The following is a 23,806-nucleotide window of genomic DNA, read 5'->3' as shown; positions in this document are numbered from 1 at the left end:
AAATAATATTTGAAGATTTTATGACTGACATTTTACATTTGTGCATAAGAAAAAGCTAGCATTGAGGGAGAACATTCAACTGTTGCTTTTTTATTACCTCCTTCTGAAGTTGTCACGGAAAGAGTGGGCGTGGGGTCACCTTCACCGGCAGAATTAACGGCCATGACCTATAAAAGGTGAACTTTTTAAATGCAAATTTGGGCAGAATAAAAGACAGAGATGTACTCTATAAATCATACGAAATTTCTTTTTCATGCATAGCCTTAAAAATTGTCCCATTCCAAAAGAAAAAAAATTCCATTAAAAAAAAATCATAGCAATCATGTGGTATTTCCATTTTAAAATGAGGCAATTTTAATGAAATGCACCTGTATGTTGTATTGTGTGTTTGATTCCAGATCTTCAATCGTATATTCCATTTTACTGGAGATAGGGCGGACCTCTATTTTCGTATTCTGGGCCATTTCTTTCCAGAACCCCTTCCACAGGATAATCATATAGGCCTTTATTCCTTTGGAACTCCTCAATGGGGCCTCCCACGTGACTGTTATTGAGGCACTGCTTCGCCTCACTAACTTCAGGTTTCGGGGGGCAGCAGGTGCTATGTTAAAGAATGACATGGTCACTGACATTGTGAAAGATAAGCTGGGATAACGCGATACCCACAGGTGTGATTTTGTTATGATTTGTGGAATTATAAGTTTAGACGTCTATATTTTAGATAAAAGTGACATACATGAAATGCCTATGCGTTTTATTGTGTCTAGAGTGCGTTCTATATCTGTTTTCATGACGTGAACTTCAAGAAAAAAATCTGTTCCGTGTCTTTTTTATTTCAAAAATAGATAATAAAATTATTTAAAGAGTCTATAACTAAAATAATCTTTGATAATAAAATCCTAATGAGTTTATGATATTATTACAGTAAAAAATTGACAAATCATTAAGGGGCTAAAAAATGGAATTATTTAACATCAAAATTTGAGTCCGTTACTGTATTACACCTACATTAAAACGGTACATTTGAAATAAAACATAATTATTTAAAACAGTTTAAGATAATCGGTCCCTGGTTTAACCGTTTCTGAATTCCATTCTATTTATTTTGAATTACTTCCTTATAGTCAAATTTTGATACCTCTACACTTCAGTTGTGAAAGGAAAACTCGAATTTTTCAAATTTTCTTGAAGAAATTAAACATTTCCTTGCTAAATTGCTATTAGAATTTTAGCATTTACAACTGTATATTCAAAACTGTGTAGGTATGACAAATGAAAACCATAACGACCTACTTGTTTGTAAAGTAACTAAACACTTTTCTTCGGATTTCGGGCTATGCATCTCCTGACCGTTAGCAAAGCTCATTGTGACACAGTACGTCGTGGCAGGAATTAGGTCAGGTATGACAGCACTCTTGATATTTTTGAAATTTCCCGGTGTATCACCAGAAACCAAGATGGCGTTACGTTGTCCGTAGTCGGTAGATTTACTGTTTAGATGAATGAGGTAGGTACTGATATTGTTACAATTCCAGGTCTGCATTGGAGGATCCTTTGAATTAAATTGAAAAAAATATTATTATTATTATATAATTAAAAGTATGAATATTTTTTATATTCTTAATGTCTCTTAAGTGACTTTAAAATGACGTCTTACACAACAGGAATACCTTTACAACTGAATGTGTATGAAATGCTTTTTAATACTGAAGTAAAAAAAATATTCCATTTTCTCTTGTGTTTCTTTATAAAACGATATTTATTAACCAAGTTTTTTTGTCAATGATTATGGATTCTACATTTCGGTGGATAAAATTCTAATGTTCGACATATAAAATATGTAAGCAAATGTTGTTTGCATAAGATATAAGTAAACCCTCAAGAAAAGCTTAGACATAATCTTAACAATTTTTAAAAGAAATCTTCTTTCACATCTGTGAGACAGAAATGAAGAATAAATCAGTATAAAGATTGATATCACTTCTTTCAAGTTTTAATGAAAACATACCCTCCACATGACTATTAATTGTGTTTCCGGGAAGGAGGAATTGTACTCAAAGGTACTGGTGACCGATTCGATCAGCGGGGGCTCACTGGGAGCTACAACACAAAGAGACAGTAATAGCAGAATTATTTACCCCAGATAAATCTTCAAAAAAGTTATACAAACATTTCTACAGATATGATTGATAACTCAAAATTACTCATCCAAATTATCTAGCAGTAGAAAAGAAGATGTACCTCCACAAAGCGTTCTAAACCTCCTTGGCGGCCCAGGGGGTCCTTCGCCTCCCTCTCCGTCCCTGCGTGTTGAAACTCTCACCGCGTACTCCGTATTTGGTTCTAATTCGTCTATGGTAAAGTTGCACTCTTTGCCACAATTAAAGTGTGTCACTATACCAACTTTCTCCTCCCGGCCGGTGCCGAGTTTTTGGAGCCAGATGCTGTACCACATGATGGGCGGTTCCCCCACATCCCCGTTAGCCTTACTCCACGGGAGCCACGTTATGACGACTTCTCTTACCCCAGGGCCTTCTTTTGCAATTTTGGGGGGTTGGGACAAAACAGGTAATTCTGTGAGGTAAAATAGTTTTGTACATGAATATCCTATATGCTAGTTCGTAAATAAATGTAATTGATGGGAAAATGAAACAATAGCGAAACAATTATGCTTATAATGTTGCAATTTTGCACACAGCAAAGTTACTCCAAAAACAAAGAGTAGCAAATGCATTCAGCAATGATGTTAGGAGTTTCTTTATCAGTTTTAAGTAATCCTGAAATTGTTGGATCATACAACTAACTTTTGTAACGACATTATCTTAGCAAATTCAGATTAAGGTTATGACAGATGTATACCATTTTGTGTCTGAATTCGTATACTTATCGCAGTACCAGATCTAGAGAGAGACCTATTTAAAGTCTAATAAGATGGGAGAAGACGATAAGATACAGACTGTAAACATTGGCCTTGATGGTCCGAGTCTTGGTCCCCGCTTTCCCTGACACGGCACAGGTGACTGTCTCCTCCTCTTTAACGCTGTCCACCTTCCAGACGTTGAACCGGGTGTACAGATACGGGTTCAGCTCTTTGGATTGCAGACGTTCCACTTTTCGGTCGGATGAAATCCCTTCTAATCTGATTTCGTCTTTCCCCGGGGTGGGGTAGGCGGTGACAGTGCAGTTAAAAATAGCTGGCTGGCCGGGATTGACCTTGTCGTTGTTAAAGTAAAGGATTTCAGGGGGTGTAACTGTATGAAATCAGATTTTAAATTCAGAGATTTTCTGATAGTCTTAATGTAATAGATTTTCAAGGGGAATAATGGCATTAAAATTAGGGTTTGCATTCCGATTTTAATGATAATGAAATGAAAAACTTTTACATTAATAACTTTTGGGTGGAATTCATTTATTCCTTGTTTTGATGTTTTTCGAGCGAAGATGTAATCTTCCAATGAAATTTACATCAAGTAATAAAGCATTAAAGAGGAAATCCTACTACTGATTAGAGATTGATAATGAAATATGCAGGGTTTCAATTATTCTTCCGGAAAAATTGATAATGATGTCTGCATGAACAGTGGTTTGGAAACCCAAATCAAACTGTATATTTCCCCGTTGGAGGAAGTGCTTCAGAAATTTACAGACGAAGTTCAAACAATCTGTTGCTATGTCAATAACGCCGCTATCCTATCTGCGCACAACATTGATAGTTCGTCCTGAGCTCTTGCCAAGTATTTCAATTTTTTGTACAAAAAATAATTAAGAGAATTTGATAACGGGAAAAACTCGAAGGGGGTTACCTGCTTGGCAGAACCCATCCCCCTGGTGAAAGTAGCCCTCTTTGCATTCACATTTGTCTGTAGGTCCGGTGTAACGATTGCAGTGGAGTGGATTTTTGCAATAGCAGGTTTTGGTGCAATCCCAGCCATACTTGTTAGTTGGACATGCCGTAGCTATAAAAATATCAAATCACAGCCATTTGCTAATTAAAGCTTCAGCCAATTTGCACACATTAAAACTCTTCTTCTAAAGAACCATACCAGTTGCCGTGAATTTTGTTGTATTTCAAGCATGTTTCATTTAGATAATGATTAAAAATCTGTCTATTTGACAAATGATGTTACTTGTATTTTTAATATACCAAATAAGGCCAAAATAAAATTATAGTTTGTTTGGAATTGCCGCCCGCCTCATTAAAATACCCCCCGCTCAAAAAAATTTATTGGCAAAATATTGATAATATTTTTTTTATCGTTTTATCGTCTTACATTGTTTAGTACAAGTTAGTTCGTTCGTCGAAATAGCTTTTTAAAGTCGGGTTTGAGCTCACATTAATTTAAGAACTCGGGTCAATAAAACGCTTTCTTCATAGTATTTATGATATAGCGATTATAGGTGGCGATTTCACAAAATAAAAGCCGCCAAAATGTCACACCTTGTTCAAGATGTTGGAAACATTCAAGCGTTGTTTTGAAGAGCTGAACTTTTATGCATCTCTATAAAAATAAAGGTGAATAAAAAATTAAATGGAATGATACATCGATATCTTGAAAGAGCTATTGTAATAGACTGCACATTGAACTTGATAAGTTAAGTCCGTCATGTTGAAAAAAAAAGATCGTTCAGTTCCCACTTAAAAAATTACATGGATCAAAAACGTTTTATCCCAAATACTAAAGGAAAAATGTTATCTGTCAGTATGACAAGTCTTTGAAACGTAATGTTAAAACTGATGCTGCATGCATGGTGAAAACTCGAGAACGTATGAAGTACCCCCTCCCAGTTCTACACAAAACATCCCAACTATTCTTAAGAAATTTTTGTGGTTCAAACTGTTTGCAAGCGTTGTTTTAACAAAGGGGTAAATTTCAAAGAGAAATACTACGAAATAGTCTGATAAAAGTATTGTTTAAATAAGATTCTTTAAATAAACTAGAAGTTTGATGTTGAAATATAACTATTAATAAATGAACATAATCTTAACATCTAAACGAGATTAATATTTGAGTACCGTTCTGTGTATATCTTTTTTCTTCAAAATCGGACCAAATAATATTAATAAAATAAAAGAAAGAGGATAGTAAATGGAAATTACCACTGTTCATTGAAATTTTATTTTATATAATTTTGCTTCAATTTGTAAAAAAAAAGAAAATAAAATCCCTCCCTCCCTCCTGGGTTTGAAAACCCCCAGGCGGCAATTCCAAACAAAACATTTTTTTAAGGATGGCCTAATGATAAAACTCTGTAAATGCAAAAATGAAAAATCTACGAAAACTGACTGAACAACAGCATCTAATGGATCATGTTCTATTAGTTTTCTATTCAAAAGTAAAAAGTTATATCTGCAGCAGAAAAGCTACAAATCAACAAAAACAGAATTATCATTTTGCCACTTTTAATGCGATTCTTGCGTGCGGTGTGATAAATATGAGCGATATGATGTAATATTTGGATATAAACTTGCTAGATGAGCTTGCCATTTAATGCAATATTGATCTATCATTATTTATGATGTAATTTATTGCATTGATAGAGATTTCCAAACTGCTTGCATATCTTTGTGTGCATCTTCCACTTCCGTATCTGCCATTTGATTGGAAAAAATATATTCCTTTAAACCCAGAAGTTCGTTGTATTATTTTTTCTTTTAACAAGAAACCTTTGATGAAGACTTGTTTGTTGATGCTGTTAACCAATTTTAAGATCTATCAAATGATGGATATCTTTTCTCATTGTTTACTCACGGTGGTGGCCAAGTGATTCTTTATGCTACATTCGTGTTGGGGGGTCTTGACCATACAGTTTCTTTCTCAGATAATACATTTGACATTTGTTGGCAAACTCTGAACTATCTTTCAAAACAATATGCAAAAAATGAGTACAGTTTCCTTGCCAAGAGTCTTGCCCGATCACATTATGCAATAATAAAACAAATCACGATAAAATAACATCTCTGATAAATTTTCGCAAAAATAGATTTTCTATAACGGATAGACTTTACAGTTTCCCATAGAAACTATCCTCCACTTTTGAATATATCTGAGACTACGTGCTTAATTCGTTGCTTATGTAAGAGCGCTGTTGCTATAATCAGCATGTGGTTTTTGTATTTGAAATTTTCTCCTATCACATCATATTATTTCAGGAAGTTCAGTTTCTTGGGAAAATGGCTAATATTATTAGATTTGACAGATATTTCACTTCTAGACTGCAGGTTAAGTGATGATGAGGTTATGAAAATGTCCGAGGACTTACGAGTTTGACAGTTATAGCCTTCCCAGCCTTGTGCGCAGCCGCTGGAACAGATACCAAGGATACTGTCGCACGCTTCACTGATGTCTGCACAATGACACTCTTTTTCACAATTCGGTCCAAAGCGCCATGTTGGACAATCTGAAGAGAGAACAGACACATCTTTATCATGTTTATTGGTAATATATGGTCCTTGCCCATAGTACAATTAAGCATTTCATTATATATAAAGGATTTAATTAAGAACAAGAATATTGTAGATAATACATGTACACATGGGCATATATTCCATTATGCATAAAAAGAGAAAAGGAAATGAGAACAATTTATTATTAATGTACTTTTGCAGAAAGGTTCAGCATTTAGACGATAAAATATTTAATAATGTGCAATATCTCATTGAGAAGGGGTGAATAACTAATTGAAATATGGATCCATGTGTTAGGATTATTGTGGAACCTTCCCTAAAAAGCTATCAAGTACGACGTTAAAAACTAGATGGGAAGATACATCACATAGGAAAAATATGTTCGTTTAATTCTGGGATCATAAAATAACACTATTAAATGCCAGCTATTTCTTTTTCTGAGATAGAAGGATTTTTTATGTCAGACATAAAGAAATGGTTACAGACACGCATCAAGCTTTGTTCTGATGCTGGATATTTAAACTGCTGAAAGATGCCTCGTGACACGCAAGTGCCATCTCCATGTGTCTGCGGTTTTTTTGTTTTTTTTTTTTGCCTTGATATTTTTCTTATTCTTTTATCATTATGTACATAATCTAGATTTCTGAGGAGATGATTTTAATTATACAAAAATAAGAATAAAGAAAAATTTCCCTGAAGATTCTTATTAGACATTCAGAATTCGAACGGAGATTGAAAAAAAAAAACAACGCTGGTTGTGGCTTCTATAAGTTATAATATTTTTTTTACATTTATGCATCGTACATGCAAACTATATTTTCATTTAATTGTATCAACATTTTTATGAGATTGACCATGTAGTTTACCAAAACAATAGCAATACATTATGTAAATGTAGAACTAGAGTATAACAACGTTTAACCCAACAGCAAATTGCAATAAAGTCAGTGCTGTCATGATTCTTTTTCGTAACTTTCTCTCTAGATTAAAATGCAAATTAAATTACATTGTCAATGATAAATAGGAAGTTAAAAGCCTTGATCAAATTAAATGCACTTTGTATCAACAATTTATAGTCCCCTGGGAAATGTACAATGTTTCGGTTTTCATTAAATGGCACGAAACAGGGAGAAAGTAACAAATTTCTAGCTAGCCTGCTTTTGTTAAAAGCACATATTTAAAATTCATAAAAGAACATACATTGTATTTTTTTAAAATTAACTCTAAAAAAATTCTTTTGTTGGTTTAATTCTTTATATGGTGGCATCTGTGTTTATTTAATATTCATTGGAATTTTTATGGAATCCTAACAGTTAAGATGAACCATTATAATTGTCTGGTAACATCTGCCTGTTGTTCATTTGGAACCGTGTTTGAGTTTGAAATTTCATTTCAATTACTTTTACGGTATTAAAAGCAAAATCAATCTCTTACGATGGCTTAATAATAACAGAATCACACTATTTTCGATGAAGTGTGTATTAATTTTCACTTTTGAGTTCATATAACACGACTTCTTGCCTTCATTGGCTTCGGAGTGTTAAATCGTCATCAATGTTTTTCAAGCTTAACATTGCCTACATTCAGTCAAAGATATAAATTAAACTACTAGTTGTTGATGCTGACATACAATAACTAACTATACTATTGTTTGTGTTGTCATACAATAATTTACATGTAATTACATTGCTATTGTATTCTTTTTGTAATATATTTTAATATATTATAAATGTTTATGTAAGGATAGCTTATTAAAGATAATGAATAAGTAACGTATCCTATTTTTTTCTAAAACTATAATTTGGTTTCTATGTTTTAACCTTAATGTAATAACTGTATTACATTGTTGTTGTTGACTACAGGATAACCATATTAAAAGAGATTCCTTTATTACATTGTTGTTGTTCATTAAATGATAACCATAATGAGATAACTTTATTACATTGTTGTTGTTGGATACTGGTTAACCATCACTAATTAACAATTTTCAATTGTCAATTAGTCATGTACTCATTGACAATTGAAAATTGTTAATTAGTGAAAGACAATGTGATAATTTTATTACATTGTTATTGTTGGATACTGGTTAACCATAATGTGATAACTTGACTACATTGTTGTTGTTGGATACTGGTGAATCTAAATATGATAACTTTATTACATTGTTTTTGGACACTGGTTAACCATAATGAGATAACTTTATTAAAATTTTGTTGTTGGATACTGGTTAACCATAATGTGATAATTTTATTACATTTTTGTCGTTGGATACAGGATAAGCATAATGTGATAATTTTATTACCCTTTTGTTGTTTCAATACAGGATAACCATAATGTGATAACATTATTACATTGTTGCTGTTGGATCCTGGTTAACCATAATGTGATAATTTTATTACATTTTTGTTGTTGGATACTGGTTAACCATAATGTGATAATTTCATCACATTGTTATTGTTGGATACTGGTTAACCATAATGTGATAACTTGACTACATTGTTGTTGTTGGATACTGGTGAATCTAAATATGATAACTTTATTGCATTGTTGTTTTTGGATATAGATAAACCTGAGTATATTGACTTTATCTAATTGTTGTTGTTCAATACTTCTTATTCAAGCATGTAACTTTAATTGTTGTTTCTATTTTGTCCCTTACAACAAATGTGTGTGTTATCTCTGTAAACACTTACAACAGTTGTTTATTTTTTCTATTTTGTCACTTACTCTATAGTTGTTTTTGCTGTCATTTGTTTCTATGTTGTCACTTCCAACAGTTGTGTATGTTGTCTCTATATTTTCACTCACTACAGTTGTTTATGTTGTTGTTTCTGTGTCTTCACTTTTTACTAATGTGTATGTTGTTGTTCCTATCTTGTCACTTTATACACATGTGTATGTTGTTGTTTCTATGTTGTCATTTTCTACATCTGTTAATGTCATTGTTTCTTTGTTGTTACTTTACTATAATTGTTTATGATTTTGTTTTTATGTTGTCACTTTCTAAAGCTATTTTATTTGTTGTGTCTGTGTTGTCACTCAATAGAGTTGTTTCTGAGTTGTCACTCACTACACTTGTTTATAGTTGTTGTTTCTGTGTTGTCTCTCAACAGCTGTTATTTCTTTTTGTTTCTATTTTGTCACTTAATAGAATTGTTTGTGTTTTAATATCTCTGTTTAGTATGTTGTCTCTCACTATAGCTGTTTGTGATTTTGTTTCTGTGATGTCATTTGCTACAGGTATTTAATTTGTTGTTTATATATTGTCACTAACTACATTTGTGAATATTGTTGTTTGTATATTGTCACTTACTGCAGTTGTTTGTGCTGTTGTTTGCTTCTATGTTGTCCCTTGCAACAGTTGTGTATGTTGTCTCTATATTGTCACTTTCTACATCTGTTTATGTTGTTGTTTCTATCTTGTCACTTACTACACATGTGTTTGTTGTTGTTTCTATCTTGTCACTTAATATTACAAAAGTTTATTTAATTATTTCTTTGTTGTTACTAACTAGACTTATTTTGTTGTTGTTTCTTGGTTGTAACTTACTACAGTTGTTATGTTGTTGTTTCTATGTTGTGACTCTCTACAGTCGTTTATGTGATTGGTTTTTGTTGTTGTTGTTGTTGTAATTTACTACAGTTGTTTATCTTGTTGTTTCTTTGTTGTTACTTACTACAGTTGTTGATGTTGCAATGCTCCCATCGTTTGTCTTTGTCTGATGTGTAACACCAAGGTCTGGCGGCGTCTTTTGTTGTCCGGCAAAATTTGTCCGGAAGTCTGCGGTCCGGAAAGTCGTTTCCATTATACGAGTGTCTATGTGGGACTTGTGAATCCCAACGTTGACACGTAAACAGGCTGTCCGTTACCGACTTAGTCCCCATGTAACTCCGTGCCCGGCCATTGTAAAAGCAGTTGTTGTCTACAAGATTACAAGAATTTGCTATTATTTGCATATCAAAATTTCGATCTTCATGCCAGATGAATGATTTTTAAAAGGAACGGTTATTGATAATACTTTGCCACATATTTTTTACTTCTAATTCTCAATCACTGATTCTACATTAACTTTTAAATTATTTGCCTAAAGCATAAAAATTATTTTTTCTTTGTAATTTTCTTTACAAAAGAATTACATATGTATTTACCATGGTCATGACAGTGGTCTTTTCAATGTAATACGTGCATCACTCTTGTGCATTTTTAAAATATATATTTAAAAATCAATAATAAACTTAAGTTAATACACATCAAATGAATCCCTCATTTTATGCATATGACTGCCTTTGAAACTCGCCAAATCATGTATGCTGATTAGATTTTTATAAAAGAATCATGATAGTTTTCAGTTTAAGATATCACACATTCCTGACATTGTATCGCAAATCTATCTAAATAGTTTCATATTTTTGGTAGAGCATCTGGCATTCTTGATAATTTTAACTCTATTTTTTAAAAAGTAATTTCTATCAAAATTCGAAGTCATAACGAGAATAAAGACATATATTACCATTTTATCAATGTTATATTATGAAGTATCAAGCCCTATTCACAGTCCCTAAATAACAGGTCCTGCAGCTGCTTTTCCAAAAATACTTGTGTTTCTTTCAGGCTCTATTGACTATGGAAAAGTTTGGTGCTTATATAAGTTACAGAGGAAAGCGAAATTTGTTCGAACATGAAGAATGTCTTCCATTCCTACAGACTTTACTAATATTTTTTGTCAAGTGTATTCAATAAAACTAAAATGACTACTGAGAATAAAATCTTTCAGAAGGAACAGATTTGAATGAATTTTACAATGGCCTCACTTCATTGTTAAGATATTGGTACAAAACCATTTTGCATTTTGATAGTAACCCGATGAATAAAAAATGTATATTTTCACCTATGAAGAAATCATTTTAAGGTTAATTTTATTTGAAGCTAAAAAAAAATACTTTGTGTTTGCATAGAATTTTGGGAGGCTGAACAATATGTGTATTCTAATATTATATTGGCCGTGATCTGTATTTAGAATATTTTATTATTTTTTAATTATTTAATCTTATTTTACCTAATTGACAGCCCTGTCCCCAGAATCCATTGGCACACTCATCACGTGGGCATCTTCCAGTTTCCTTGTCACAGACTCGGTCTCTATAGCAACGACAGGTGAACAAACAGCGATACCCAAACGTTCCGTCTTTGCATTGTAATTGTAAGGCCTCTAAATCTACAAAATAAATGTGTATTTGTTTATATTAGCAAGTCAAGAATTGTCATTAAAAAATTAAGCACTTTCTAGAATTGTTCAAATTGATGATTGCTTGCCTATGGCCAAAATGTTTCGAGCTTAATGTACTATGCTTAATTTCTATGAAATGGGTATTTTAATTATTTATTGAGCACAGATAAAAATCTTGATCATATCAACTATTGATGTAAGTATTGACAGGATATTGTATATACATGTATAGCACATATCATTTTTCGCTGAATTGCAAAATTCAGTGTCTGTCGCATATTACCATGACTACTGTACCAATTGCACCAAGGGTGTTTCTTCAACATTTAATATTGACTTGTTTTGTTTCAAGGGACAAAAGCTGAATTTAAAAAATACAATAATTGTCTACTAAAACAACGCAAATCCAGTTAAATTATCTACCATATTTTTAAAAACTGTGCAAGAGAAAAAACGATTTGGAAAAAGAAAGATTTTCCACCTGTTCAACCGAAATTTCAATCAAGAGTCAAAAGCCAGGTGATTAAAACAAAACCCGTGGAGGAATTTTCTGAATCAGGTTCTTTGTTAGCGCATGGGTCTTCTGCCTTTTCTATTTATCTTGGAATTTTTCTTATCTATTTCATGAAGCCATTTCTCTTCGTGTTCGGTGCTCTATTTTAAGGACTCACGCTTCAATCTTGTCAACGAGCTGTAACGTCCTCCCTTACATATGTTTGGCGGGATTTTATCTTGGAGCTCTAAAGGCTGGTTTACACTATGCATCTTGACACATGCATCTTGGATGCATGTGTCAAGATTCACAGTGTAAAAGCCCCTTGTGTCAAATTAAATGGGTGTTGCATCTTGAACGATGGAATAGAACTTGTTCTATTCCGTGCTTCAAGATGCATGGAACTGACCAATGAAAAGAAAGGTCAGAGTTGATACTGAATCATGAGCCTTATTTTTTTCATATATTTTCAAAAATAGCTTCCCAAGATACACAAAAGCAGAAAATACTGATTAAAACTACAATTAGAAAAACTTATTTGATTATTATAATATAGCAGAGTTTTTGTTTTGGAATAAATATAAATTATATCTTCCAAGAACTATCATAAAAAGGAAATTAAGAATGATTTGTTCAGCTAAAATAAATCTGGAAATGAAATTTGAAGGTATTGTTATTTTTTTAAGCAGAGAAATTTCATCTTTACAAAGTATTCTAAAGATGCATGCATCAAGACACATAGTGTAAATAAGAAGATGCATGAGGCAAAATTGAAGCATGAGTTTAGATGCATGTGTCAAGATGCATAGTGTAAACCGGCCTTAATATCTGCATTTTACATATTTCAACTGTTAATTTCTGGCAATTTAATCATTGGCAAACTGCTTTTGCGGCATATTTCTGTTGCGTTATGGCTGAAATGAATTTAAATCGCGCAATACCATCACAATGATGCCACATAGAAGATTCGATGGGGGCCGCTGCGCTGGAATTGCTCTGTGCAATTAATAGTGCATCAAAGTACACGACTGTATGAAGTTTCAAAGAAACAGACTTAACACGAAAAATCACTAATTTATTTGAAAGAACCCAGCTCCTGTTACTCAATGGCGACTGAAGATTCTATTTTGTCCTACAACTTTGATTTTGGATATTTTTCACAAGCAACTAAAGAGCTGAAATTGCAATAATTTTCAAAGAAGAAGTTTTTATGCATGGGAGGAAGCAAAACAAAGGAAACATTACTTTACATTTTAGTTCTTTAATATTTCTTAACTCTTAAATTTCTATTTTATATAAATTAAATTTCATCTAAAAGTTTAATCATCTATGTGATTATTCTATATTCGAAACGATTTGATGGAGCTGCAAGTCTACATGTACATTCAATAAGTTGCCAAAATTATTTTGAAAAAGCAAAAAAACAAGTTCCCCGATGATTAAAAGAATATTAAAACATTTCAATTAATCAATTCACTTTTGTACAGAAGGTACACTTATTATATATCCAAAAGATAAAATCTCGAAAAGTACAATTGGCAAGGGATGCACAAAGTTCTTCTGGTACTCAAACCTACGTCTGTGGAGAAGAGCATGCTATATTTAACTGTCATGAACAAACATGAACCTTTTTGTTACTGTGTATCAAACAGAGAATAATCTCTGGCACTGCGCTTGCATAGGTTCAGTCATACATCAATGTATTTGTCCTTTCTGTCAATAACATATTCTTAATCCATACTTTCTGCCCTGCCTCATTTTGCTATTAACTAACGCCATTGGTCTTACACTATAGACTCGTCACGATACCGACATATTCCTGCAGGTTGGTCTCAACTATGGATACATTTTCTCTATCATCAGATATCATACACAATTTATACTTTTGCAAATGTTTCCTTTTTGAATTCAGGAATTAAGACATTTATGTTTTGATATCAAAATGTTAGCTGCTAACTACTAAAAAGATAAACTTTTTTCAAAAAGAAAAAATTATTGTCCATAAATCACGTTCATAAAATTCAAACAATCCCCCGTTTGAAATTATTGATGCTGTTTTGACTCCCGCTTAAATTACTCAGTAACTCATGGGCATATATGACATTCGTATTTGGAATGTATGAAAGTAACACTTGCGGGAAAATTCAGCGCAACCGTTTCATTTTCCGGATGCTCCCTAGACACGGCAAGATTTTATGATCATTAATGTGTTCAGGGAGTTTGGGTTTTTTTTAAATAGCTTATCTAAGTAAAAGTTCACCATAACCTTGTGTCTTAGTTCGTAGACAAAAATATATCGACCTTCAACCACTTTTACCGAAGTGCCATTTTCTTGGTAGAACGTACGCTAGGGAAATTATCCATTGTCTTGTCTCTTCGTATTGAAAAAAAAATGTTTATATACACCCAAACTGAAGTTACAAAAGGTTATTTAGTTTACTTTGAATACAGCATACTGAAAAGTGTAAAATTTATTTTTTTTCTTTGAGTTTGGATGAAGAGACTTAAATTACTGAGCATATTAAGGTTCCAATTTGTTTGCAGATCAAATGCAGATGCAATTACATTTCTTCTTCTGTGTTTTTCGTGATCTGACTAAAAGTCGTCTGAAGTTAATCGCTTCCATTAATTGGAACGTCAAAGATATTGGCTTTTTTCTGCGGCAAAGTGTCGCCACCTAAGGTTCGCAATTCATTTACAGGGAAAAAAAGACAATGTGACAACTTAAGAAAAAACCCAATGCGACCGTAAGGCCTGGCAGAAGCGCAATTAAAGCACGACATCTTGAATCAACACGTAAAGTCACAATTGAGCCCCTCAATCAAGCTGCCGCTACAGTATTATCAACTTAAGGATTTGGTTCTCCCAGGAGATTTCTGAACCAAACATGTGGCAGGGGACAGGGTTTGTTGTCAAACCGAATTTGTTTGTTTTATTGACATTAATTGCTTCTTCTGCATGGAAATGATAAATCTGAAGAGAGATTTTTTTTTATTTGATATCTTGCGTAATTTGAAACATAGCCCGTAATCATGCGGTCATTTATGTCGTTACTGATTCATAGCAGTCTTAATAGTTTCTATATTGTTTGATCAGTAAATGGTTTTCAATCAGATATTAACATCGAAATTCTGCTAAATTTTCTCAGCAGCTTTTTCCCCCAACTAGAAACGTCAGATATACCAGATTCTTCTCGCTGTATCGAAGCTAAACTAAACATTATTGATTTTTAAATTATAGCTTATCATTTTTACTGTGAGTGAAATTACAGTAATACAGCAAAAAATGATATGATTACTAGTGTAATGTCAATAAAGCATTGAAATGGTTGTAACTTCCGGCAAACTCTGGTGTTTTGAAAGGTCATATGTTGCACACTGAGTCATATAGGGTGAATTCAAACCCATACGATTTTTTTTCTCATAATTGAATATTTATTCCGACCAAGAGGTAACTTCTGAAACTCCAAACCAAGTAAAATATTTAGTTTCAGTGAACAAGTACCCGTTTCTCTGTAACAATAGAGCACTTGAATATGAAATTTGAACATCATGTATGTTTCATGTAAATCGATCCGACTCTTTTTGACAATGACCATGACAAAGCAACATTTACAAAGGTATCATACTACAGTGTGCGGTACATGTACACTGTGACCATATGGCCCAGCTTTAATGCAAATGGTAATAGGTACATTTTAAACGGAAAGAAATGTCAATTCCTCGGAAATGTATCTTGTTGTAAAATAATATCAAATTGCCTCAAACCAGCAAATTCAAAATTTACGATTTGAAATGAATTTTTTGTCGCTTTTTCAGTCTGTATGGTATAGATTATCAAAGGCTTTAGATTTTTTGTGGTAATGAAAACTCATCGAAAAAGTGCATGTAAATGAGACAACCATATTTATTTGCAACATGCTAATACGTTCAGTCTTTGAGGTATTCCCATCTCGGGATTATTTGGTCTGGGAACCAATTAATCAGAAAAACAAATCTATTAGGCATATTAACAAGAACCACCATTCCATCTTCACACACATTTATCGAATACATCTGAAATAACATGCATATAACATCTGGGGTTATAAGTAGCACGCATCGTAACGCCAAACCGTGTACTATAATTTAGCGTATAATGGACGAAAACGTCTCGTTGAATCAGTATTGACAACCACTGTTGCATATGTTGCATTTTGTGACTAAGCTTTTCTTTTCTTCTTTATGAAAAACATCGAGACAGATGTATTGCCTCCTATATCATAGCTGACGTCTACGAACTTCCAATATGATATTATCCCCAAAACCGGGGTCTGATGAAAAATTCATTTGTAACCATTTTTCCTTTTTTTTCTTGGTTGGTAATAATACCATATTTTCAACTGTTCCGCTGAGAGCTGGTGAGGTCATTTTTTAGAATTTATTTCCGCAGTTAATAGTACCTGTCTTTGTTATTCTGTATTTTCCATCACCAGGCCATCATGCAATATCATGAGCTTCAGAATCAAAGAACTACTCACGCGGAAAGAAAAACGTGGATTTGGACAGATAGGTTATGGTCCCATAGTGTATAGGTTCTATGATTCATCGTTGATTTTATCACACCAATTAACGTTCTAATTTCCTCATGTATTTATCAATACCCTGGTTTTTACTTCTTTAACACATTATTGATGCTTTCATGACAACCATGCAGAGTTCATGACAGTGAAAAGATACGGAGCACAATTAATGCTCAGCGCTTCTTTGTATATGTCAAAGATGAATGCCAAGAGTCAATGCAATCATGTTTTCCTGCGACACACAGAGACGAATGACAACCTGTCTCTTGTTAATCGAAAATTAATTGATTTTTGGTTAATGTAGCAAATTCATTTTTTCCTTTCAAAAATATGACTAATACTGGATGGGTTATTAATAAACCCTGCAACCTCTTTTTCAAATTCTTTCTTCTTTCCCCATAACTTTAACCACAAAGTCTTCAGGTAAATTTACAAAAACATGGCAGAGCAGTTAAGTTCAATTCTGGTATTAGAGGAATCTCTGTCTTATCTTAGAAGTCTGTATAAAAATGTAAATTTTATTAAGAGAAGGTGCATCATCGTTCTAGAATTCAGATTAGGTTCGTTCCTCTTCACTTCTCAAACTGACAGGGTAGAACTTCGGAGTTTTTAGACTTATCTAAGAATTCAACGAGTTCTCAACTACATGATTTTATTTCCGAAGAAGTTGCACCAGGTTATCTTGTTCTAAGGCAGCGTGTGTACCTTACGGTTTACCTCTACAGAGAAACAGGAGATTTATCAAATATCATGGAGGGTCCGATTACCGGTGCAAAATCAAAAACAGAAACTTGTAGATGGTCCTCACTAGTCACTACTGGTTATAAAGCATCATAACTTGAACGTCAAAGAAAAGAATTTGTCATAAATCAATGACCGTGCGGTAATCATTTTTAAATTCTTTATTATACTATATGAGACAATATTCTATTAGAATAAACAATGATAAAGGAAGAATTTTTCTATAAGATTCATTGAAAAATTTAGTGTTTCTAATAACTGCTATTTAGAAGAAAAGTTGTAACTGTGTGCTTGACGTTCTGTCTAATGAAGCTAAAATTGCAAACAGAAAAGTTTTTCTTCTACTCATATTCAAAGAAATGTTTATACTAAAACATCACAAAATATCACTTATCCTGCAATTTGAATAGTTATTACAAGATGTACTTTCAAATCAGTTCCTGAAAACAAGTATTTGCGACCAAAAATCTTTTTTAGACGAAGAATCACATGCAGGGGACCATAAATCCATCCTTCCACAGCTCTTTGTCTGGGGCGCCAATTTTCCAGTTTATTTCTTGTTAAGTGGATATTCAGTAGGGATTAGGAATTACCATAGCTAATCATGAAAACATCATTTTATAACGCTATTGATTTCAATAACGAACCTGCCTTAGTCCCATGCGCTAATAAAGTATGTAAACGAATTTCATTGTAACTCGATGCGCCTTCTTTCCAGATGTGCTTTGTATGGAAATTGGGCTATATTGAGAGACAGAAAAAAAGGACTTGGGTGTTCATTTACAGCATAATAGAGATAATGCACTATTCATTCATGTTACTCGATATATAAAAAAAATATTGATTTCGGAAAGCTGACCAAATACTCTCTTTCTTGTTTCCACTCACAAAAAAGAGGAAAAAAACTGGTGTTTTGGTGTGAACTGTTGGTTCACAAGCCATAAGACAAATCTTCGAAACAATGGAACGGATGCGTGAATGGTCGATTCCTCAATATCATCAATACCTGTTCTTTGATTCGGGCTATTGGAGAAACCTCTTGGAATCTCTAGGGTCCGAGGACCCACTGTCACGTGATGTGATTTCTATTTGTATCCTTTCAAATTACACTTTATTTGCTTTTGTGGACGTAATTACAGAAGCAAATGACAACCGCGGTGTGTTTTAGCTGCTGATTAAAGAAAAGCGTAAATCAATGGGACATGACGGCCATTAAATACATTGAGAAGGGGGGAAAACGACGTTCGCTTTCTTTCTCATTTTCCCTTTACCTTTTTACTTTTTAAGAAAGATTCATTCATTCATTTATTTCTCTCAAAAACCATGTGTATGGTACAAGAGGTACATATATACAAATTTACAATAAATATGAACGAGCAGAAATTACAGGAGGACAGACAGTGTCAAAAATTTTGGTGATAAATATACACAATTTTCGTAAGACTGCTGGATCAGTACTTGTCATCAAATTACAGAATTTTATAATATTTGGATGTACTAAGTACAAAGAAAAGGACGTTGATGTGTTTTTTAATGGTCCTTTACATGTTTATAAAATATACATGCATTTTTTTCTACAACATTATTATTTTTTTTTTGGACACTCATTGTATTTCATTTAGTGTGTGCATGTGTATGTGTAATAAGAAAAGGATCTACTAAATTAAAAAAAAACTTGTAGCAAATCATTTTGCATACTATATATACGTATATTACACAATAAAATATATTCAAACCAATGATCCAAGGGGTAGAGTATCAAAGCAATAACACATATACCCCCACCCTCTCTAACACATCCAGATCCCAATAGGTCACTGGACTTATGTTTCACGACCATAGTGATGTTGACTTTAATTATATTGTACTGAAAATGATACTCACATTGTGTTAAATATTTGTGAACTATTTTATACTGATACAACTATCTATAACTGTTGGTCTTATGTTAAATATATTGGATAAGATATTACGTATACTTACTTTGAGGTATCTGATTTAAAATAGAAAACGAATAATTCATTATCTTATCATGCGCGTTTTATATTCACTCTTTAAAAATGGGAATATTGTGAATATTGTTCAATCTTTAGGCTTAAATTCATTGAAACATGTGACAAATGTTAACAAATAAGAAGACAAATGTTAACAAATAAGAATTAAACATCTATATAATAAATTTTTTCTAGAAAAATGTGTTAAATAGTTAATTTCAATAGCATAAAAGTGAATTGCATATTTTTGGGTGAGTTAATTTAACGGTCTTTTAAAAGAATAAATAATAGGGTTTTTTGTCAAGGTTAAAGTCTGCAAGATTTTCATATTTTCCTTCAATATTTAAGTATTTGCCTTCAATATTTTTAAAGTTTCTTTCAGCATGAATCAGCCCTACTCAAAGTTGTAGTAACTTAAAGAACTAACAATATTATGATATAATTTCTTAAGAGATTTGTAAAGCGTTCACTTGTAAGAGGCGGTGAGGATTGTTAGTCACAAAGCAATGCATGCGAATATATTTTCCCAGTAATAATATAGGTTTCTTTATAATTAAACACTCATACTTTAGTAATTTTACTCTCGTATGGGAACGGTGGTGTATTTTTCCAACATGCATACCGATTATAAGACATACATGTATATATATTTCACATTTTTCATTTGATTTAATTTACCCCCGATCATAGAAAAAATATGAACTTCAAATAAAGGGTTTGAAATAACATTTTGAGAAGCACTGACCAGCAAATCTAGATCAAAAAAATAAAATCATTTTAAATTAATGTATTTTAAATAGTTATGAAAACGAATTATTAATCTTTCCCGGCGGAAACGAGCCCATGTAACTCAATCTTCCCCTGACGATACCCTGGCTAATACCGGCGATTCTGCACATGTTATGATACTGAAACAAGATATCCTCTTTAATCTCTCTTATCTCTGGACGTGAGGGGTATGACAAGCCTCATCAAAATTCTGGGGCCCCCATCGTTTCAACACTGACAAGAGTTTTTGTGTTAATGACCAGTGCAATCAGCGAGACCTATACTTGATCGAGGGTTCATGAGTCACTCTAGTTGGTGCATTTTGTACCCGTTTTTATTCATTTTGATGAAGTATCACTTGGTTCTGTTGCCTGTCAGATGCACATGTTTCCGAAGTGTTTACTGGTCAATTATCGCGGGGGTAAATAAACCCAGACAACTGTTATAGAGAGGGAGATTCTTGATGGTGAAGAACCGACAAAGAACAGAATGCCTGCACTGTTCGGCCGCATGCTGACAGAACCCTTCAAGCCAGCTTGTTTATAACTTGTATCAATATATAAATAGCCCTTCATTCCGCGTGTACACAATTAAACAATGGGTGCATTCACAGTTCTACCATTAGTACCAACTTTCAATATACCATTGGTGCAATAATTTGACAATGGTAACAACTGTACCAATAAACCCTGAACGGATATTGGCATACAAATGTAACGATTTTACCAATGTTAACTATGGGAGTCCAATGAAAACGTTGGTAATACTGAATTACAGATTTCGTTGTCTTCTAAGTTATTGAAACATGCCAGAATCGCAAGAAAATCATAACAGACTCATAGCCGAGAAACAAACCACATCAGGATCACACTTCTTTAGTTGCCATATCTATGATTTTTATATAATCCATTTAATGGATCATGTCTAATTCATACTTCAAAATCATGAATTTAAGTGTTTGATATGATTTTTATGTGATTTTGGCATTTGTTAAAATGGCTTAGAGGAAAAATTGTTTATATCATTGTGAATCCGAGATCCAAGTCTTTCTAGCTTGTTGCCATGTCGATAACTAGCTGTGACATCATTTACCAACATTAACCACACTCTAGATTGTCTGCAGAAAAATATACCATTGGCAAAAAACATTGGTACCGGTGGCATGCCATTGGTAATTAATTTTACCAACGGCAACTTTTGTCTACCAACGGCAGAACTGTGAACGCACCCATTAACGGCGAAGACTTCATATCCTTAGAAAAGTGATTAATGGTGTTTTCATGTTTTTTTTCACTAATGTGTCGCTGTACACTCTTTTGAAATAAACGCACCTGTGTGATAACTTTTTGGAGTTTTGGTCAAGGTTTCATCTTCTTAACTTTGGTATTTATGTGGTATGAATGGACAGACAAAAAATATTTGTCTAGTAAACAAACCGACATTTTAACAAATGGCCTTCAGTTGCTACGTCCCGGGGGCGCAGTACTTTGTCTATGCCTGTAACTGGACCATGAAGATGCACGGAGCACGGGAGCCTCTGGACATATCTTTAGAAGGGTTTTAGAGATTTATAGAATGTACTTAAACACGTGGAAAACATTAAGTAAATCGACATTCTAGCTGGGCGGTGTCAAATGTGAACTTGCTTCGATATTCCCTGCTCAATTACACTATCATCTCCATTTACTCCTATCTATAATTTTACATTGTGCAACGCACATAACACATAATATACCAACAGCTGTATCGTATCGCAGTGGGTAACCTACTTAATTGCGCAGAAAATTCTTTAATTCCATTCATTATATTGCTCATATAAAGATTGAATCTTACTCCGTGGCTATCGTAAAATCTTGAATATTTAATACCGTTCTAGTTGAAAGCTATGTTATAAATGTCTTTATTTATAACTGTGGTGTTGGGCCCGGTATGTGCTTTGTTATGTTACAATGTTTCCCCTTTCTCTTTCTCATGATTTACAAAGGGGATAAACAAATCAAACCACTTGATGTTTGATTATTTCAACGTCCATGTATTGATGAAGTTCGCCAAACCTCCAATGAAAAAGTTCCCAGATTCAGATAGAGCTCTGATTTACATACATTACCGTAAATTGATAAGTAAAAATAACTTACCAGAGATTTCAGTTGAAATAGGATTCACAAGAAACGTGAAAAGTAATAATCCAATAAGTAACATACTCAGGATTCAGAATAAAGAACTTGAAAATCCATCACAAAAAATACTGAATTGTACTTGACTTCATGTACAAAAAACAACACCAAAGGATAGCCTGTCCTACATTGTAAATGTTATTCTAATTTCCTCAGTCTGACAGGATGAAAAAGATGCATGAAAATAATCAACGCGCGTGCGTCATGACCTTCCTCCTCAGCATCCAAAACCAAAAGAGGAACTGGTTATCAGCAGACGACCGCTGGAGCGCGCGCTGTAGGTACCGGACACGCACCTTGTTCACAGACAAGCATCTGTTCGAAGAATCGATTGATTTTACAGGATCAACTTTGACAAATAATATTTTACTCCGAAAACTAAAAAATGTAGTTGATAAATATCAAATGCGTCCGTCCTATTTGATCAGAGATACTGAAATTTTTGTTTAATCCTCTTCACCTTTCATTTGAAATTTCTTCACACTGACTGTTTTAAAATATGCTTGCAATGTGAGACTGTACTACTATAAGGTTATTTAATTTCTTTTCACCATTTAAAATCATGTCGAGTATTTAGACACTGTATGCTTACGCTGAAGGGAAAAAAATGCATGGCCAGAGATTAAATCGTTAATTCGTTAATCAATGCTCCGCCTTCTTAAGTAACTGGTACTATTAAAATTTACTTTATCGATTGATATGATATGGCTGCAATTAAATGAGGCATTTATAATTGCTAGTGTTACACTAAACGTCGATTTTAAATACAGTCGACCACTAGAATACTTAATATAGGATAAAACTTTTTCCCTTGGCGTTATGAATTGAAATTATCTAGATCTATTTCATTTAATATTTCTATTTATTTGACCATGGCATATTTATTTCATATTGTCTGTTAAGCTAGCTGAATCAAGAAAGCAGAAAATGTATCATATGCATGATTATATCATAATCTGGTCCAAATTTTAGATTTGATGTATTTAAAATTGTGAAGTGGTTTCACAGTTAATGTTATATATTTTCAAAAAGGAAAATAATCCCGAAAAGAATTTTTGTATGCAGAAATGAAAATTAAAATTCAAAAAAAAAAGTTGCCTTATAATTTAAATGTAATATAAATTTAAAAATAATATATAAATTTAATTTAATAATTTTAAGTTTCATAGAGAAAATATTGAAAAACTTAAATATCAAATTCAAAATGTTCAAAATATTCAAAATAAATTAATGAATGGAACTTAATTAAATTCACAATACAACTTGGACTTAAAAAAAAAACAGCCAAATAAAGCCAATGCCCATGCAACAATATCCATCTTGGAGACAGAAATAAAAACCTGTCAAGATGGAGATAGAGAGAGAGAAAGATCCCGTCGAGTTGGAGAAATCTTGTCGAGTTTTCTCGTTCATCTTTATTTACAGTTCCAACATGCCAACG

At 33.0% G+C, this 23,806-nt stretch overlaps 1 protein-coding gene across 4 annotated transcripts in view; it reads right to left on the bottom strand.

The window, feature by feature from the left end:
* Positions 1–22,567, bottom strand: part of LOC134280129 (receptor-type tyrosine-protein phosphatase T-like) — a 39,907-nt gene extending 17,340 nt beyond the window's left edge. The window contains exons 1-11 of one of the 4 annotated variants that reach the window (XM_062762553.1): positions 22,327–22,567; positions 11,464–11,622; positions 10,084–10,329; positions 6,262–6,399; positions 3,804–3,956; positions 2,958–3,251; positions 2,242–2,574; positions 2,009–2,100; positions 1,294–1,552; positions 369–601; positions 98–167 (exon numbers count right to left, since the gene is read on the bottom strand). In XM_062762553.1, the coding sequence (XP_062618537.1) occupies positions 98–167; positions 369–601; positions 1,294–1,552; positions 2,009–2,100; positions 2,242–2,574; positions 2,958–3,251; positions 3,804–3,956; positions 6,262–6,399; positions 10,084–10,329; positions 11,464–11,622; positions 22,327–22,390 (2,041 nt within the window). In that variant the 5' untranslated portion in view covers positions 22,391–22,567. The remainder of the gene's footprint in view (positions 1–97; positions 168–368; positions 602–1,293; positions 1,553–2,008; positions 2,101–2,241; positions 2,575–2,957; positions 3,252–3,803; positions 3,957–6,261; positions 6,400–10,083; positions 10,330–11,463; positions 11,623–22,326) is intronic. The other 3 variants (XM_062762554.1, XM_062762555.1, XM_062762556.1) reach the window with 3 other exon arrangements.
* Between the last annotated feature and the right edge of the window lie 1,239 nt (positions 22,568–23,806).

Source organism: Saccostrea cucullata, unplaced genomic scaffold (genome assembly GCF_032062105.1).
Source record: "Saccostrea cucullata isolate Sc308-1 unplaced genomic scaffold, CSIRO_AGI_Scuc_v1 ctg716, whole genome shotgun sequence".
In the NCBI taxonomy this organism is placed as follows: Eukaryota; Metazoa; Mollusca; class Bivalvia; order Ostreida; family Ostreidae; genus Saccostrea; species Saccostrea cuccullata.
Note: the sequence above shows the minus strand (reverse complement) of the source record. Positions and strands in the feature narration are given on the sequence as shown.